Genomic DNA, 3,340 nt, shown 5'->3' on the forward strand with positions numbered 1-3,340 from the left:
TATAATTATTTATAATTTGAATGATTTCTACAACTATAATAATACAAGATTTGGAAATAACTGAATCAATAAGGCGCCAAAGACCATGTGGATCTGCAAAATAGTACGAGCCTCTTGTCCAGTAACTAGTGAGTCCTCTTGGGCTAATGTCCATTGTTCTAACCCCCACGAAGTTTCGTGGCTTGTGAGTAGGCTTGGCGGCATCAATGAAAGTCCAAGCTATTATTGTCGTAAGAAAATCAGGAACAGAATCTTACTCCCGTACTTGCACGTGCGTGAGTGAAGCGTTTGCTGACTTCCCCGTTTGGTTGAGGTTGAATCCGACCGACCCAAACGAAAAACCAAACCAAAAATTCTTATCAATTATCTCTCAACTTCATTATACCACTATTTAATCCTCCCCCTCCTCCCAATCTTCTGTTTTTGCTCACACTATATCCAATTCATTGGTAAGTCCTCAAGATTTTTCTTCAATTTCATTACCTGGCAAAGTTCTTAACTTTTCTTAAGAACTAGGGTTTCCTTTCCGTAAACACGAGGAAGAAACTTTAGGCCTTGATTGCCCCTCTGGGTTTTATTCTTTTCTCTATTTCTTTTCTTTTTTTTTTTGCTTTGAGATTAAAATGAAATTCTTTGATAGCTTGTATAGTTCAAAGAACCCCAAATTGAAAGGGGTTTTCAATGGATTCTGTACTTTGATCCTTTTGTTTTTATTTTACAACCGGGTAGATATACTTAGAAATCCTTTTGTTGGTAAAATTTCAAGTCAAAGAGGTGTTTTTGGAGATGGGGCAAGGGGTTATTCGATTATTCATAGGGAAATGATTGAAGTCGATGCTAATTCATCGAGCTTGGCTAATGTGACTGGTGATCAAAATGACTCAAGCTTAAAGAATCAGGCTTTATGTAGTGGGCTGATTAATCATGATGGGTACGCTAATGAATGTGAGTACTTGAAAGCTAACCCGGATTGTTCGTCGGGTGGGTTCTTTGATTATATCAAGTTTTTGTATTGTGATTGTGGTGATTTTAGAATGTTGGGTTATGTGGTGTTGGGCATCTGGCTTGCTGCTTTGTTTTATTTGTTGGGGAATACAGCTGCTGATTACTTCTGTTGTTCCTTGGAGAGGTTATCGAATCTTTTGACATTGTCACCTACAGTTGCTGGTGTTGCACTCCTTCCGCTTGGGAATGGAGCACCAGATGTGTTTGCAAGTATCGCTGCCTTTGTCGGAAAGGATGCAGGTGGTGTCGGACTTAATAGTGTTCTGGGTGGTGCGGTGTTTGTTACTTGCATTGTTGTTGGGGCTGTATCATTATGTGTTGCGGATAAGGAAGTTCAGATTGACAGGAGATGCTTCATTAGAGATATTTGTTTCTTCCTTTTTACACTAATGTCGTTGTTGATAATTTTGATGGTTGGTGAGGTGAGTGTTGGAGCGGCTATTGCATTTGTCTTGATTTATGTGGTGTATGCAGTTTCTGTGGCTGCTAATGAGATGTTGAGGAAACATGCACAGAGGTTGAAATTGGATGCCGTTACACCATTGATTCCTGTGCGAGGAAGTATATTTTCACAAACGAGTGGTGAAGAGGATACAAACATTTATAGTTCTCTGCTTGACCTTGAGAATGAAAGTGACGTGCCCCATCTACCTTCTTCCCTGCCATCATGGATGTGGGCTTCGAATGTGGCCATTTATTCCAATCACGCATCAAAGATCAATTTGCTGGATGAAGAAGGGCCTCCGTGGGGCTGGACTGATGAGGGCATGGAAATCCGCAGTTCTTCATTTTCATGTTCCAGGCTGTTGTCAATGATGGAGTTGCCATTGGTAGTGCCCAGACGGTTAACAATCCCATTAGTTGACGAGGAAACATGGTCAAAGCCATATGCTGTGGCCAGTGCTTCCTTGGCTCCTCTATTGCTGGCATTCTTGTTGAGTACCCAAGATGATGTGGGTTCTGAAAGCAGAATCATAATGTATTTTATTGGCACTGCAGTTGGTTGTGTGCTTGGTGTTCTTGCATATCAACATACAAACTCTGATCATCCACCTCAGAGGTTCTTGCTTGCCTGGGTATTAGGGGGATTTTTTATGAGTATTGTGTGGTTCTACATGATAGCTAATGAGCTTGTTGTTCTGTTAGTTGCATTTGGCCTAGTCCTAGGAATTAATCCATCAATCCTTGGATTAACTGTATTAGCATGGGGCAACTCGATGGGGGATTTAGTGTCAAATGTTGCATTGGCAGCGAATGGTGGTGACAGCGCACAGATTGCAATGTCCGGATGCTATGCAGGTCCCATGTTCAACACTCTTATTGGCTTAGGTGTCTCAATGCTGCTAGGAGCCTGGTCACAGAGCACTGGTATATACGTTGTTCCTCAAGACAGTAGCTTGTTTTACACAATGGGGTTTCTCATGTTAGGATTAATCTGGGCGCTTGTTGTCTTACCTAAGAACGACATGCGCCCTAGCAAGATTTTAGGGATGGGCCTCATAGCTCTGTATGTGATTTTTCTTTCAGTAAGGGTGACCATTCCCATGGGATATTCAGGTAGTTGACCAGATGCTATCTTTTGGGAAGGGCAGGGTTCTCCAACTATTATTGTCCCGACATTTCACTTGTAAAATTGCAATTATATCATAGCGCCTGTATAATCTTGTCATCACTTGCTGTCAAATTTTGAATGACCTCCCTTTTCAGGGGCTTACATTTCACATGGTAACAGGATTTTTTTTTTTTAATTAATAGGGATGTCGGGTCAATTTGCATGGATATCTACTAAGCTTGTCTCATTATCATTAATAGTATATGCATCAAACTAAGAAAAAAAAAAAGAGTGATCATATTACAAAAAAAAAAATGTTTACTAAAAAGAAAAAAATTGATGTTGAAACATTTCAATCTAACTAGGAGCGATACACAAAGAAATTTGAAAATAAAAAGGGAAGAAATGATCCAAGTGAATTCTAATGCGCTTGTTAACATGCAACTCATGCATTAGCCCATGATATTTTTTAAAGAAATTGAATTAAAAGATAGAATTTAAAATGTTAAAGAATAAAATTAAAAAAGAAAATCAATTTTTAAAGAAGGGCAATATTACCCGGGTTAACTTTTCAATCATGTTATCTCGGTCATCAGCCTAGTGTAACCCAACCAGAGAAAATTATGACCCTCAATTTTTAATTAAGTCAATGTTGGAGGATGAAATTGAAAAATAAATATCCCAGAACAAAAAAAAAGTAATATAAAAGAATGAGGACAAAATATCAAACAAAAAAAATAAGGGGGGAAATAACATTGATTGATTTAAGGGTGAAATTAAAAA

General features: G+C 38.8%; 1 protein-coding gene across 1 annotated transcript; it reads left to right on the forward strand.

The window, feature by feature from the left end:
• The first annotated feature begins 238 nt into the window (after window positions 1-238).
• Window positions 239-2,677, forward strand: LOC133700626 (cation/calcium exchanger 4-like). Its single transcript, XM_062124203.1, has one exon. The coding sequence runs from the start codon at window positions 624-626 to the stop codon at window positions 2,568-2,570; it is 1,947 nt and encodes a 648-aa protein (XP_061980187.1). The 5' UTR covers window positions 239-623; the 3' UTR covers window positions 2,571-2,677.
• Window positions 2,678-3,340: the final 663 nt, after the last annotated feature.

The sequence above is a fragment of the Populus nigra genome, chromosome 8 (genome assembly GCF_951802175.1).
Source record: "Populus nigra chromosome 8, ddPopNigr1.1, whole genome shotgun sequence".
Taxonomy (NCBI): domain Eukaryota; kingdom Viridiplantae; phylum Streptophyta; class Magnoliopsida; order Malpighiales; family Salicaceae; genus Populus; species Populus nigra.

Bases quoted from the DNA above. Each gene is read 5' to 3' on its own strand.
- LOC133700626 (XM_062124203.1), top strand. From the start codon at position 624: ATGAAATTCTTTGATAGCTTGTATAGTTCAAAGAACCCCAAATTGAAA.